This window comes from Tympanuchus pallidicinctus, unplaced genomic scaffold, assembly GCF_026119805.1.
Source record: "Tympanuchus pallidicinctus isolate F22 unplaced genomic scaffold, pur_lepc_1.0 scaffold11, whole genome shotgun sequence".
NCBI classification, from domain to species: Eukaryota; Metazoa; Chordata; class Aves; order Galliformes; family Phasianidae; genus Tympanuchus; species Tympanuchus pallidicinctus.
The window spans coordinates 11,032,885-11,047,589 of NW_026294627.1; the positions used below are offsets into that span (position 1 = coordinate 11,032,885).

Below are 14,705 nucleotides of genomic sequence, written 5' to 3' on the forward strand. Positions count from 1 at the left end.
TCCAGAGGGAAGAAGCTCACCACACTGTTAAATGATGCTGATGAATTTGAGCAGAAGGTCATTTCTGGAACAAGTATTTTCAATCAGAAAACAAAACTTCCACCTCAGGTCACATGTGCTTTGTTCAGCACAGCCATCCACAGTACTCTTGAATCTTTTACTGTGACACAGTTTGATAACAACCTGAAATGTGCTTATGTTCTGTTCACCATAAAAACTCATCTCACGATGCACAGCATTTTAAACAATTTACTGTGTTCATTATTTTTCCCTGCTCAGAAGCAGATTTGCTTTGGCCCATCTGCAGAGCCCCAGCTTACCCTGAGAAGATGGGGAAGGACTGATGAGGCCGCAGATGGGACAGGCACTGTGTGTACTTTAATGGGCATTGTTAGAATTGCAGCTCCCATGAACGATTGCTCATGGGAGAAATGCCTCTTGTTGTGAAGGCATCAATCCAAAAAAAAAAAATCATTTGAGTCGTTTTTTTTTACTGCAGTGGATTACACTGTCCTTTTGGTGGGGGACTGGTGAGAGCGTGGTGATTCTGAACTATCCTTGGTATTAAAATACAAGTTTTTTTTTTAATTACGCCCTTCTTGTCAAACTGCAGAAACCTACCAGAATATACTCCTTGTTGTTTCTAAAGCATGATGAAATATCAATATGATACAGAAGTGTTTATACGTATAGATGTATAAAATCATTGCTATTCACACTGATAATGATTTCTCTCCTGAGCGGTATTTGCAGACAATGCAATCTGATCTTTTTCAATTACTTGGATTGGAGATCTACTGATTAAAGGAGCAAAGAAGGAATGTCAAGGAGTTTAACTGCAGAATTTTGAAAAAGTTAAAGCAAAATCAGGTGCCTTTCCAATAGCTGCCTGGACATAAAAAGCACTGAAAGACCTCTGATGTGATCTCTGAAGTGACCACCTCAGTGACGTCACATTAAGGATGGTGACAAAAACAGAAAGAGGAACAGGACGCTGATTGTGACAATGGAAGAAATAAAACAGTTGCAATATTTTGAGCTACTCGAGGTTATACATGCCAGGGAAGAGCATTGTATCCTACGGGATTCCCTAACTTCCTCAGAGTGTGAAATTTAAAGTCAGTCCTGAGCCTCCCCTAACTTCTCTTTCTAAACGAGATTAAGAAGTACATTTTCATTTTTCCAAAGAGAAACTTCCTGATTTATGAGTTCTATCTTCCACAGACCAAATTAAAATTTAAGAGGAACACAAATGTGCAGAAATAAGAAATATTCTTCACACCGGGAATTTTCTAAAGAACTTTTAAAAAGCATTAAAGATTTACATGAAAAAGAAGAATTATTCTGTTCAGTGAATGAGTACAGTTGCACATTATGTTTTCTATATTGTATTAGTTAGAATGTTCAGCTACAGATTTCAGGCTTGAGGAAAACCTATGACAGGAAAATGCAAGAGTTCATTGGACTAAACCTCATTTGGGGACACTGCAGCCATGGGTATGTGCTCTTAGTGAATTATAAGATACAGCTGCTGTAGCCAAAGCACTGCCAAGATCAAACTGTACATTGCAAACTTGACTTTAAAGAGATAATACTGAAAATAGATGTTTACCACAATGTAATGAAGTATAGGAAATTAACTTCTCTTTTTTGTAAAGTTTCTGGTTTACCACCATGAATTTAGTCACCAAGTGCACACAAAGTTGCAGTTTTTGTAATGTCCTGGGTAGATGCAGTTAATGGGTATTTTCATTTATGCCTACTCACAGTTACTGTATTGAAGAAGGAAAAAAACCATAATATTGCCTCAGAGAAAAGAAGAACCATACTAACACATTATCCCTGGAGGATAGGTTGGATTCTTCTGGTGGCAGGTGAGATCCTGCCCCTCTTGATGGCTGGCTTCAGCAATTCAAGCACTTCAAGCACGTGATCATCTGTGATGGTTCACAGCTCTGCAGTGCACTGCAGTGCTAATTTCTGTAAGCTGGGACATCTCACACTTCGTTGCAGACATCAGTAATAGACACAGTGGCCTATTTACAGTGAGAGAGAAATGGCCACTTCCAACATATGGCTCATCTAGGATACCCGCCTGTCTTCAAATGGAGCACAATCTCACCATTGAACATTGCATGTAAAGAAAGTCTGGATGAGCTCAGGTGCAAAGTCTTCATAGTTGGCACAGAATATCAGATGACCCCATGCATCCCCCTTCTAAAACCATTAGGATTCATTGGCTTGACTCCCAGTGTTCTAAAATAGGATGAAATACAGCAGATTTTAACATGGAATATGTGAAATTATGCATGAAATCCTTTATCTCTCACTCAGGACGTATTTCTGAAAAACTTGAATACATGAAGCCTGTATTACAGCATCACGCTGCAATATCTGTGTTCCACCTTGACAAATAAGCTCAGCATGATTTGGCTTCAAGCAAATCATTGGAGAAACCCCAGTGCAAAGCAGTGTTAATTTTGGAATTGACTTAGAATTATTTACTTATGGTGTTTATTTATTTATTTATTTATTTATTCTGTTCACAATTTAAGCCCTCCTATATTTTTAGCGTAATGTTCATATAAGCAAAGAGAAGAATGTCTAAGAGATGATGAGTTCTACTTATTGCATCTCATAATTCTAATTTAAGACATATTAATGGGAAAAAATGTCAAAAGCCAGTACTTTTTCACACTGGGTCTGTTTTGGATGTGAATGCTGCTGCAGGAGCTGTGAATTTAAAGGAATTAAAAGGAACACAAGTAGGTAGCAAGACTACTTTGTTATCCTAATAATTCACCCCCAAAAATCTGGAAACACTTCCTCACTGAAGTTATGTCAATCCTTTGTCATTAGAAACCTGAAGTAGAACCATGTAGGATGAAGATTGCCTGTTACTTAATGCAGGGTCCTTCAGAAATGTCCAGCATCAGTCACAATTAGCCAGAGCAGGCTAATTTCACATTGGATCTAATCAAATAGGACAAGGTCTTTGAAGCTTCCAAGAAAATGTAGTAGTTAGAGTAATTGCAGTAGTAGTAATTGTAGTAGCACTGCTAGCAATTTGAAGTATTTGCATGAGGCAGTGATGGACCAACGTGATCATACAATGCGACACAAAGGTATTTTGAGTCTGGTACGTTTAATTTTTGATCAGAAATAGATATTTGGTATTGTGCTCATTTTAAATACTACAATGTTTGTCACACTACATTTGGCATTAGACTTCTTCAAATATATTTAACAAATTGTTCCATGAGTAATAACTACATATAAAATATATTCATTGAATTAAAAAAATCCATGTTTTTCTTTTCATGAAATACAATATATACATTATGATCCTATAGTTTTAAGATAAGTCAAAATTTGGGCTTAACAAATTCACAGTGTCCATTTTGTCTCTGTAAGAAAAATCTTCCCTTTAAAAGTGCCAGGATTACACATTTCCTTAAGTGCCACTTCCTCACACTGCATTTATAGAGACTGAAGTTTTTACCATCATTCAGAACTGGGCCACAGATCCAAACTGTGCATTGCAATGAACCCAAATACTTAGTGAAAGCAAATTTTGACTGTAATTGCAGGTCAGAGTTCTGGTCAACAGATTTCTTAAAAGAGGAAAATCTTTGTGCGGTGGGGTCTCTAATGTGGTCATTAACTGCAGCTGTAGAATGTGCTCACTGCTTCAGAAAACCAGGCCACAGATATTCATATGGGGTGGGAACTCAAAATCAGCAGCCAATCCTGACTCAAGGAGATGGACAGAAGCCTTCTAGAAGCCAAAAGACTGTGAAGATAGATAGCTTCATGTTGACTTCCAACCACAGACCATTCCTACTGCCTTCATTTCTGTAAAGTGGCTGACACAGAAACCAGAGCATCTCTGCTGATGTACAACCAGCATGGTCATCTCAGAGTCTGCAGCATTCCCTATGGAGTACTGCAGGAAATACGACAGGTTATGAGGTAATGCTTTTTAATTATCAAAGGCAAGTTATTAAATTGACTATTTTGTAGCTCATAGTTTTCCAGTCACACACAGCGTTTGTAATACAGCCTGTTCAATGAGATTTTGAAAATCTCGTTTCCTTTCTCCTCCCTCAGAAGAAGAGACCTTAAAAACTTCTAAACCCTGAGTTCACTGTGTCTGAGTCCCACATGCTCCGATAGTGGCTAACCTCACGGGCTGAGCATAAGGCTAAGTTCCCCAACTCATGGTTAATACTGCTGGGAGGACCAACCTGCACGACTCTGACCACACTCCACCTCCACAGGAGGCAGGGCAGAACCCCTCAGTTCCCCGTATCTGTAAGTGGTTGCAAAACCAGTTTTCATTCAGTCTTTTTTTCCCCTAAAAATACACAGTTATTTGACCAATGTTTTTCAAGAAAGGACTCTCAGTAAATTCAGCTGGAAACTAATCTGCAACATTAAAAACAACATTTTTATACCTCCAGTCTAAAAGAGAGACATGGAAACAATCCGATATATTCCACAATAAATAAGTTTCACAAAGCTACTTTAAAAGCAATTACTGTCAAGCCTTTCCTAACCTTGTTTCCTAAGCATAAGTTTTTATAGGTGTGTTATGCATCTTGAAGTTTGTGTTAAAATATTTCCCAGCCCTTTTGATTTCTTTAAACAAGCTTTAAGAGAAACATAATAAGTGCTAATAACAATCCCAGAACTGCTGATTGTTACAAGAGAGAAACCCTATTGACTGTATTAACTGAGGGGAAAATGAGATGGCATTTAGCCCACATCCACTTGGAGAAACAGAAAACAGCCAACTATTCTGCATGAAGGTATTAGCTGGCAAGTCACAGAAGTGACTACCAGACCAGCTTACACTACCTCTCCTCCAGCCAGAGACAGGGGAGTACTGCAGTGGGCAAGGTGGAAGCATTGGTGGATACTGATGATGACATGCAAGACTTTTCATTGATGAAGTCCTAGGAAACACAGCACAAACAAACAAACAAACAAACAGAAAAGGACAAGGGATGAAAACATCCAAACATGAGATTTCATGCCTTTGGAACAGCATGTTTTCTTTTGCTGTGGATACATCTGAACAAAATTCAACAATTTAAACAAGTTTAACTGTGAGGAACTGTGGTCCCCAGTGCATAACATTCCCCGAATTCAAACGGTTCACACCTAATATTTTGCTATTTCCCAACTTAAATAACTCTTATTCAAATTTCCTTGCAGTTCGTGAGTTTTACATCAAGACATAAAAGCAGAACTTGGGAATTTTGGAACAAACTATAAGTTTAAGGATTAATTTTTTTGGATTAAAGGAATTTCCTTCAGGCCTCAGCAACAGCTCTTCAATAAGCTTGGTGAAAAATATTTCCATCTTAATGCACCAACTCCCATTGGAACCTAGGCATCTTTCAGGACACCCCAGCTGTGACAGAGGTAAGTAGAGAAGACCTCTGAATACTCTGCTACCTACCTCTTTCAATGAGGTGCTCAAATAAATTACTTCAATATCCTGGACATATTTAAGAAAGGCAATTACCTTTTTTTAATTTTTTTTCCCCTTTTTTTGCTAATTGGGAATGCTTGAAAAATTAAATAGATTTTGATGTAAATATGTAAAAGACTAGAATGTTCCTCTTCTGCTTCATTAAAACAAACGCATGACTGTTTATTAAATGAAATTTGGAAAAACAACCAGTTAATGTAGGAAAAGTCTGGATTTATGTTTTTAATCTGTCATGTTTGGGCTTATTAAAATTCTACTCACATTTTAAAAAAGGTAAATTGAATATTAAAATGCTCTAAAACTATCTCTTCAACAGGTAATGAATAAATAAATATCAAGTCGTTTACCATGGCCACAGAGGATTTGCCAATGTGATTTCTGCAGTAAAGAACTGGAATGATGTAATTTCTGAATCCATAATAGAAATGTGAGCTAGACTTGACAAAAACATAAATATGGCTTTGAGTGGATTAATGTTCTGTTGCATTTCGTAAATGTTTGGTTATCTCTTGCTTTCTTCTTTAGAGTTGATTGACAGTTTTTCCCCAAGTTTCCTTATAAGTTCTGCCAAATCTTCTGAATTTTGAGATTTTTCCTCAAGCAGTTCATACCGGAGACTTGAAATGTCCTGTTTAATCTCCTTCAGTTCACCTGTAACAGACATTAGAAGGTCATACTATTAAGAAAAGGACAGAATAACATATCCATGCACCTCTCAGTCATCATGGCTTTTCTTTGGATTTCTTCACTGAACTGGAAGTGCGTGGGTATTCTGTAGGCCACTGATGAATGAATGTTGGGTTATGGACAGGAATACAAAAAAGCAGTTCAAGAAATAAACAAATCCAAAGGCAGGAGCGTGAGAGTTCAGATCAGTTCACAAGACCTTAATGATCCTTCACATGGAAGTTTGTTTTGATTCTCTGATTGGAAGTAAACAAGTAATTCATCAACATACTCACCTTCATTGACTTCATCACTTTCCTTATCTATCTGAGCTTTCAGTACGTATCTTTTAATCAGACGCTTCATTATTTTCTGCAAAGAAGAAAATTTAAAAAGAGTTTTCTTATTTTCTTTCAGGCTGGACGTTAGGAAATACTACTTGTCTGAATGGGTGGTCAGGCACTGGAATGGGCTGCCCAGGGAGGTGGTGGAGTCACCAGCTCTGGAGATGTTCAAGGAATGATGGATTTTGTGTTGAGGGACATGAGAACTATTGGTGATGGGTGGATGTTGGACTGGGTGATCTTGTAGGTCTTTCCAACCTTGGTGATTCTGTAATTCTGTGATTCTATATATCACTACAAAATTTCAACATCTGTGCTATTAAAAATATGCTATTTTTTCTTGCATTCAGACTTTTCACAGTGTAGGACTTGTCAGATTTCTTTGGAACAGTCTTTTATATAGATGCTGCACAATAGCAGCAGTGGTGCAGCAAAGAAAGCAACTTGTTTTTGCCTTATGTTAGAAAAGTATCAGTGTTTACTACTTTCAGCATTTCATACTTTGTTGAAGAAACAAACTTGGTTTCTTTGCACTGCACCACTGTTGTTACTATACAGCATCTATATAAGACTGTTTGAAAAACTCTCACCTTGTCATGACCGGAATCATTATAATGCAGTGATAGATAGTAAGATTATGAGGAGACAAAAAATAAAGAAACTAATGAAAGCATAAAGGCTGAAAGATATTTCCTGTTTGAGGTATAAGAATATAGAAACACAACATAATAAGCCTAGCTGCTTCAGCAAACAGATCAGGAGTTTCTTGCATTTCTTTTATAATCAGAGAATCATAGAATGGCCTAGGTTGAAAAGGACCACAATGATCATCTAGTTTCAATCCCACTCTGTGTGAAAAACTTCCTCCTAGTATCTAACCTAAACTTCCCCTGTCATAGTTTAAAACCATTCCAATTCCCATTCTCTATTGTGTTCTTGGTTTTCTTAGTTTGTACTGTGCAGTTGAGGGAGTTGAAAACTCAACCTGTGTCTAAAAATAAAGATATTTTCAAACACTGTAAAATACTGCACAATAAGGACAGACAACAAAGACAAAACAAAACAAACAAACAAACAAAACCTTTACATTTTACTGTATCTAAATTATTGCATTTATTTCTGACCTGCACAAAGTCTATGGACTTGTTTCGGACTCATGTTGCTTGGCATAAATTCAGACTGTCTTCATGATGTCAGTCTGATTTGCACAACTTCTTGACTGGGTACAAAAATAAAGTGCTTTTTACCTGATATTGTCTTGGAGGATTGTTTAAACTGTTTAAGTGGATTTCATCAGAGCTTCTTATACTTGATTGCTTCCTTTGACCAAGCTGAAATGGAAACATTACTTATAAGACAAGATAAATATAAGTACAATATTAAGTTAAATTACCTCACACAGATATTGTATGATAAAATATTAACTGCAGAGCCCAGTTCTGGGAGTATGAAACTACTGTGGTAGTCTTCATACCTGTGCAGAACTCCATCAGAAGAGCTAAAACAAGCCCTATGAGAGAATGTGCTGTAGGATAGATTTCTTTGGATTATGTGTATTTTAAATTAGCAAAAACAATTGTACAATATATAGAGAGAGATATAGTGAATAATTATTATTTATATCTAGCATACTAAGTTGAATTCAGATGGAAACTGAATTAAAAATGTATAAAAAGCTAATGTTGCAATTTCTTGCTTGAATAAAGATACCTTAAATGCTTTGAATATATATTGGAAAACGTAAGTTTATCTAATATGTTGTAATGATGTGATTTATAACAAAAACGTTGGCTACTGTGTGCACATCACTGTATAAACACTGTTTTTCAGAGTTTGAAAACTAATACATATTCTTCTGAGCATCACCTTTATTATTAGAATAAAAGAGAAAAAAACACCTTATTGCTTCTTCAGCTCCTGGTTTCCTAATGAACAATTTCTGGAAATAATGCAATAGAATAAAATGAAGAATTTGCTTCCCCTGCAAAAAGCACATTTGTGTGCTTCACACACTATGCATTGATTGTACTCTGCTGACTGACCACTTGGTGGCAGAAACTGCCAAGATTTCCATGTAACCTCATTTTTACGCTGATTGTTAAGCGTTCTGCCTGTGGCTTTTTCCTCTCCAAAAATTCTACTACTGTAATGAACTCAGCTTGTCACATAAATGAATGAACTAGTACATGTTTTTAAGGAAATATCAATTAAAAATTTGCACGAAAGTAACTGAAGACTGAAGCGAAGATAATTTAAATACACCAATGATAAAAACTAATAAAAATAAATATCCATCCCTCCAGGTATGTTGTGTGAAAGAAATGTAGCGTGTATGCCATTGCTCTTAGAAAAAAAACATTCTTGTTTAAATTTGCTTCTCATGTCAACTTTCTCTAGTACTGCTTGAAATTCAAAGCAGTGGTGAAATCAATTTTCATCAAGCTTAATGAAAAGCTTTAAAAATGCTGAGTCATTAAAACCTTGAGCAAATGTTGAGGGAACGTCATGGAGCTGTGTCAGGGGAGGGTCTGCCAGAGGACTGGGAAAAGAGTCTCTGCCAGAAAGTGGTTGGGACAGAACAGGTTCCCCAGGGCAGTGAACATGGCCTGAAGCTTTTGGAGCTCAAGGAGTATTTGGACGGTGCTCTCAGACACAGGGTTTGACTTCTGGATGGTGCTGCGTGAAGCCAAGAGTTGGACTCCACTGATCTTTGTGGGTCCTGTCAAACTCGGACTATTCCATAAGATCTGTGAAACGCTGGAAGATTTACCTGTAGCACATGAGACATCTGAAATTAAAAACAAGGCTGCCTTTGGCGTCAGTGTTTGTAACATCTGTGTTTGCTTTTATAAGCCATTATGAACTTAACCAGAGGCAGGGGCTTGCCAAAAGTAGCTGTAGCTCCACGCTTTCCTTCTAGGATTGTAATGAATTTCTTTCCACTTCTACTTTTCAGCTGTTATGAAAGAAGCTTGTCAGACTGGCTAAGAATCCACAGAGGCATGTAATTTCTTTACTGGATTCCATTCTGCTAAACTATAGCCACCATCTCAAAAATTACTGACCTTGAACAGGCCTCTGCTCAGTCTGCTGCCTATTTTAACCCACTTTAAAAAGTTACGTAAAGGATATATTTGATTCAACCAAAATAAGAAACTCTTAACTTATTTACTTTTTTTGTAAGTGACTGTTGCCATATGCTCATCTTTCCACATATTAAGTCTCATTTGTTGGTTATAAAGTTTTTTTCCACAGTGCGTTGTAACAGCGTTAGTCTTTAGACTTCCACCTCTGCCTAAAACCCTGATGCAATTAATTTATCCCAAACCACTGCAAGAAAAATGGACTGACTATAAACTCTTTAAACAAGCCTGCTATATACAGCTATGAATCAACTCAAGTGCTTTTTACTACACTTGTATAAAACAAATATCAGAATGCTTTAGAATAAAACCAAACTGCTTTCTTGCCGGACAGGCTTAGAGACAGGCTGCAAACGGGAATTCAAAACACTGCCCAAGTGCACAAGGGAGACATTAGGAAAGCCAAAACTCACCTCAAACTGACATCTGCAAGGGCAATGAGAAGAGCTTCTACTGCTGAAATAGCAGGAAAAGGCTGAACAGGGAAAAAGTGGGTCTGTGGCTCAGTTGAGCAGGATGGTTAGTGACAGCAGAGCTGAGGGATTTGGTGCTTTCCCTCCTTCAGACTTCACCATTAGCCTACTAGGACACTGTGCTTAGAGAAGGGCTTTGATGAGGAGTTCCAAGAGCAGGCTGAGAATGAGAGTTGAATCAGGGGCAAGTTGAGAGAGCTTGGCCTAGGCATGTTTGTTAGATCTGATGGGCTGCAAACACGGGTGCTGAGAGCAGATGGAGTCCTTGTAAAGATGGCAAAAGGATCATGGAGACTGGGAGAGGTCTCCAAAGACAAATGTCAAACTCATCTTCAAAGAACCCAAAATGATGATCTTGGCAACCACAGGCCACTCAGCCTCCTTTGATAACTGGAAAAATAATGGATTGAGTTATTTTGCAGAACATTTCTGGGTACACAGAGAACTGTTACTGGGAACAGTAAGTGTGGGTTTATGAAGGCTAAAATTTGCCCGACACTCCAGGTGGCTCTCTGTGATAAGCTGACTGGATTTGCAGATGAAGGAAGAGCTGGGGATGTAATCTATTTTTACTTTAGCAAGGTTGTTACAGGCTCGAGCAGTGGGCTCAGGTGAATCTCATGAAGTTCAACAACTCCAAGTGCAACGTCCTTCACCTGGCTTGTGGCCACCCCCACTGTCAGTACATGCTGGGGGACAAAAAGGATAGATCACAGCCCTGCCAGAAAGGACTTGGGATAACAAGGGATGGCAAGCTGGACAAGAGCCAGCAGTGTGCCCTTGCAACTCAGAGGGCTGCATTGAAAGAAGTGTGGCCAGTACAACAAAAGATGTGATCCTGCCCCTCTGTTCTGCACTGGTGAGGCCTCACCTGGAGCACTGCATCCAGATGTGAACTTCTCAGTACAGGAGAGACACGGAGCTGTTGGAGCACGTCTAGAGGAGGACCACAAAAACGATTCCAGGAATGGAACACCTCTCCTATGAGGACAGGCTGAGAGAGCTGGGGCTGGTCAGCCTGGAGAATAGACAGGTATGGGGAGATCTGAGAGTGGCCTTTCAGCATCTAAAGGGAGGCCGTAAGAAGGAAGGGGACAGACCCTTTAGCAGGATGTGTTGGGAAATGAAGGAAGGGGAAATGGTTTCAAAGTAAAATAAGGCGGTTTAGATTGGATACAAGCAAGAAGTTTTTTACAGTAATGGTGGTAAGGCACTGAAACGGAAAGGTTTTGGATACATTTGGAAACGCTTAAGGTGAGGCTGATCTCTGAACAACTTGATCCAGCTGTAGATGTCCCTATTCATCACAGGGGATTTGAACTAGATGACCTTTAAGGGTCCCTTACAACTCTAAAGATTCTTTGATTCTGTGATTTTAACACTGTACTCGAGAATATATTTTACCAATATTAGGATGTTGTGGGCAAAACTCTGGCTGGATAGTTTTTATCAGAGAGCAGTAAGGGTTGTTGTCATGGGGCTTCCACTTTTTAACACAGAATCTATGAATCTGTAAATCACAGGATGGTTTAGCCATGGCTCTTTTGATGCACCACAAGATACTGTTGGCTATCTGGGCTGCAAGCACATACTGTCAGCTCATTTCCAAATTTTTCAAGTCCTCTGCAGGGCTGTTCTCAATCTATTCTTTGTTGATAGTACTGACACTGCAAACTGCTCTGGCCCAGATGCAGGACTTTGGACTTGAGCTTTATGAACTTAATGAGTGCACATTTTCCAAGCCTACTCAGGTCGCTCTGGAGGATACTCCTTCCTTCTTGCATTTCAACTGCACCACTCAGCAAACTTGCTGACGGTGCGCTTGATCCTGCTATCTGTGTCATCAACGAAGATATCATGTGGTATTGGTACAAGTATGGACCCTTGAGGTACAACGCTCATTACTGGTTCCCAGTATCTTTACCAATGACCAGGTGTCAGGACGTGTTGGAGTGCACTAGTCAGACTTAGCAGAGGACCACAGAGATGGTGGGGGCTAAATCACTTTCCCTATCAGAAGAGGCTAAAGAAGCTGGGCTTGTTCAGCCTGAAACAAGAGTTTCATCCTGGATAGAACACTGCCCAGACAGGTTGTGCTCTCTCTGTCCTTGGAGGTTTTCAAGACTGGACCAGATGAAGTCCTAAGCAGCCTGGTCTGGCCTCAGAACTGAGGAGGCAGTTGGATCAGACACTGCTGAGTATTTTCTGATTCTGTGACAGAAAACAGGAAGAACTGTACATTTACAATGTTATTTTGGAACTTAACTGATTATAGAAGTAGACAAATATTCATATTAAAAAACAAAGTAAGAATTTCAGCCTGTATCCAGGTGACTGATTTCAATCTGGATGAAGAAGATCAGGACTTTCATCAGAAAAAAATGATCAATGCTGATAATGAAAACTTAAAATTGTTTTATCTTTTGAAATTGGTAGTCAGTGTATGTACTATGAAATTACCTTGTTCATCTCTGCATCTTCCTGGAAGCTTTTCTTTTGGCACATAAATGGTTTAGTGATCCATTTTTTGAGTCTGAGTAAGAGATACAGCAAAGATTTTGGACTTGGCACTAAGTTGAAGGGTACTGGCAGAGTCCTCCCTTCTTCAAAGTAAGAAAACCAAAGTTTAGCCCTTGCAAATTTCCATTCTACATCAGCATCATCCTGAAAAACAGAAACATTACTATTAATATGTATTAATAGCATCTTTAGTATTGAAGATGCTCTAGATAATGTGTGCTTTGAATGCAGTTGGCTGAATTTAATTTCTAATAGATGAAGAGCTTGATTATAATATGTGAAAATCACATACAAATGAATTTAACTGTTATCAATACATTTAAAATAATGCAATTTCAGAAGATCTATGGAGCTTTGATTTAGACATTGGTTCATGCAGAATGAGTGCTAATATTCTGCATTACAGCATCACAAAGACTTTTTACCCACCCGCTAGGAGAGTAATAAGAATTAAGAATACACAGCACAATGCCTAACAAAAACATGGCAACATTCAACTTCATACTCTTGGGCTTGACTGAGTAGTCATTTGCTTGGGACTCTGTTGTACTTACGATTTTTCTTTTTTATTTACTATGTTAACAGAAATGTAAAACGCTCAATGAGAACATGAGATCTGATTTCCTATTTCACCTCTTTAACCTATTATTTTCTTTGTGAAGAAGAAATAGTCTCAAAATTTTAGCTAAGAATTTTACTACTTTAAACTGAGCTTATGAAAGGTTAGGGGATTCTTCCTGAATTCCTTCCACTTGCTTAAAAATGTGATTAAATCTATCATCACCACAATTTATGTTTAACATTTATAATGGTTAAAACACTTTATTTTTCTTCTTTGTGTAAATCACAGAATGGTAGGAGTTGGAAGCGAACCTCTGTGGAACCCCCCTGCTAAGGCCAGTCCCCTACAGCAGGTTGTAGAGAAAAGTGCGTGGGCTGGTTTTAAACATCTCCAGAAAAGATAAATCCATGCTTCTTCAGTCAGTTTCTCTCACCCTCAAAGTACTAAAGTTTTCAAGTTCAGATGGAATTTTCCTTGTTTCAGTTTTTGCCCACGCACCCCTTGGCCATGAGGGCACACTGTCAGCTTATGGTCAACCCCTGGACTACCAGAACACCCTGGTATTTCTCTGTAGAGTTCAAGAGAAAAGCTCAAGTCCATTCTGCAGAAATAAATAAAAGTTTTGTTCCTGTGAGGACAAAAGAAATGGTTCTTTACAGTAAAGAAGGAAACAGTGTGTTCTAGACTAGCAAGGTCAAGGCATAAGAATGAAAACATCCTTGTAGCAAGGACACTACTCACTACTTGAATAGTAACTACAACAACAACAAGGTATAGGGAAGATTTACTAACTCACAACATACTATCCTTTTTAGGACCCTAAGACAGTTCAGTAGCAGTTCCTTGGTCCAATCTAGTTCTTACTTCAAGCACAAGCATCTGAGCAATGAAGGTTGGAATTAATATTTTTGAATAATACATTCCAAAATCCTATGTGTTATTTTTCTTATAAAAGATGACAAGTAGGTAGCATTTCCAGGAGATGTAGACAACCAGATGTAAAACTATTTCATAACAAATGGAATTTTTACCTCAATTTCCTGAAATGAGCTGTTAATCATGGCAATAAGCATGTTCAGTAAGACAATGACCATGGTAACATTATAGACTCCATAAAGAACGTAGCCAATATTTTCAATGAACTTGTGTTTATAATTGATAACAACTGATTTAACTTCTGACAGTCCAAATATAGCCCAGAACAATGTCTTGAAACTTTCTTCAACACTAAAAGGAAAAATTGAAAACACTCACATTAATGAAGAACTGTAGAGCCTTACTGTACAAATTGCCAGCAACTGTTTTTATACGGAGTATAAAATTTTCTGTTAACACAATGTACAACTCCTCCACCATAACATTAAGCAGAAAAAGTTGACTACCTAATTTTATATGTATATGCTGTTCTATAATGTAATGTCATTCCTAATATTTAAGAATGACAATAAAAAATTTCATTCAGTTTAGGAATTATATGCACAGTCTCAAAAGAATATT

At 38.1% G+C, this 14,705-nt stretch overlaps 1 protein-coding gene across 2 annotated transcripts in view; it reads right to left on the reverse strand.

The window, feature by feature from the left end:
• Positions 1–2,919: 2,919 nt before the first annotated feature.
• The window catches only part of TRPC6 (transient receptor potential cation channel subfamily C member 6), a 95,361-nt gene continuing 83,575 nt past the window's right edge, over positions 2,920–14,705 (reverse strand). Inside the window, exons 8-13 of one of the 2 annotated variants that reach the window (XR_008203469.1) lie at positions 14,240–14,435; positions 12,587–12,790; positions 7,758–7,841; positions 6,463–6,538; positions 5,848–6,151; positions 2,920–4,958 (exon numbers count right to left, since the gene is read on the reverse strand). Coding sequence is in view for 1 of the 2 variants with exons in the window: in XM_052670910.1 (XP_052526870.1) it covers positions 6,003–6,151; positions 6,463–6,538; positions 7,758–7,841; positions 12,587–12,790; positions 14,240–14,435 (709 nt within the window). In the remaining variant the exon portion in view is untranslated. Of the gene's footprint in view, positions 6,152–6,462; positions 6,539–7,757; positions 7,842–12,586; positions 12,791–14,239; positions 14,436–14,705 lie in introns of both variants that reach the window. The other variant, XM_052670910.1, reaches the window with a different exon arrangement.